Source organism: Austrofundulus limnaeus, unplaced genomic scaffold, assembly GCF_001266775.1.
Source record: "Austrofundulus limnaeus strain Quisiro unplaced genomic scaffold, Austrofundulus_limnaeus-1.0 Scaffold94, whole genome shotgun sequence".
Taxonomy (NCBI): Eukaryota; Metazoa; Chordata; class Actinopteri; order Cyprinodontiformes; family Rivulidae; genus Austrofundulus; species Austrofundulus limnaeus.
The window spans coordinates 538,718-539,963 of record NW_013952496.1 but is presented as its reverse complement, the minus strand read 5'-3'; the positions used below and the strand labels follow the sequence as shown (position 1 = coordinate 539,963).

General features: G+C 44.3%; 1 protein-coding gene across 1 annotated transcript in view; it reads right to left on the bottom strand.

Annotated features, from left to right (window-relative positions):
* gbe1b (glucan (1,4-alpha-), branching enzyme 1b) overlaps positions 1-1,221 on the bottom strand; it is a 123,430-nt gene extending 122,209 nt beyond the window's left edge. The window contains exon 1 of the mRNA XM_014012748.1: positions 1,060-1,221. Within this exon, the coding sequence (XP_013868202.1) occupies positions 1,060-1,157 (98 nt within the window). The 5' untranslated portion in view covers positions 1,158-1,221. The remainder of the gene's footprint in view (positions 1-1,059) is intronic.
* Positions 1,222-1,246: the final 25 nt, after the last annotated feature.

Sequence of the window (1,246 nt, the reverse complement as noted above, 5' to 3'; positions counted from 1 at the left end):
CATTTATGGTTTGATTTCTTTGTATGTATGGATCACTTGGGTTGTTACCGACATCTGGTGAAAATTTCATGTCATTAGCACCTCTAGTAATATATTTACAGACAAAAATGGTGACTGTTCAGTACTTATGTTACCCGCTGTATGAGATATTTTGCTAACAGAGTGGACTCCACATATGATGACATTTAAAACAAAGATTGTGTATTATCTGTTGAGCTCAGAATACACATTGAGGACCAGTCCCAGCAACTACCACAGCAAATTTTACCTGGACATCTCTGTAGCATTTCTTCATGTTTTAAGATCAGCTGACTGTGGCAGCCATCTTGATTTGGGTGGACTTCAAAAGTTACTCAGCTGTAACTGCACACCTAGTGATTACAGCCTGTAAGTTTTATCAAAATGGGCCCAGTGGTTCATGAGATATTTTGCTAACAGGCAGACACACAAAGTGCAAAAACACTACTGTCTGCATTTGGCAGGCTATAATTAAAAATTTATCAGCTGAAGTGTTTAATTCATGGACTCCAATTTTTTGAAGGTCAAATTAAGGTTAAACAATAGTGCAGCTCAGTGCATGGAGGAGGGTTTGTCTGCTTTTGTTTCACACGACTCACAACAACAAACAAGTGAATGAGACACAGCAGTGTTTCAGCTCACAGCAACATCACCACGTCTGCCCTTCAGCACGTCTCGTGCAGGAAGTCCGCACGTTCTGCACCTTGTCACGTAAAATAAGCTGTTTCTCTGGCAGCGGTTAGGTTTATTTAGTATGAGCTGCACATCATACAGCAGCAGGAGGGAGGATTGTTTAAACAAACGCTCTTCGTCGACTCGTCTCCTCCTCCGAACAGGACAGAAGGAGACTTTCTGCTGTAAAATGATCGCGTTTCAGATGTTAGTTGAGTTTGTTGTGATTGGTTTGGTTTTATTTCAAGAGGAGTGCCAGCTTAGCCTGGGCTCTGTCCTCGCTTCTTTAACCGGAGGGGGTTTGGTTATTTTGGTGACGAGCTGAGAAGAAAACCCGCAGTTCGAGCTCTTGCGTTTGTTTGTTTTTACCTCCTCTTGAAGTCCGGCTCGTACTTTCTGAGCTGGGGATCCGTTTGCAGGAGGCAGCTGAACTCAGGAACAGAGATATTCTCCTCTCGGTCTGCCATGGTTTCTGCAGCCAGACGAAACCAATCGAGCACCGAGTGCAGCGGCGAGCGATGACAGGAACAGGAGAAGGGCAGGTGTTGGGTTCGGG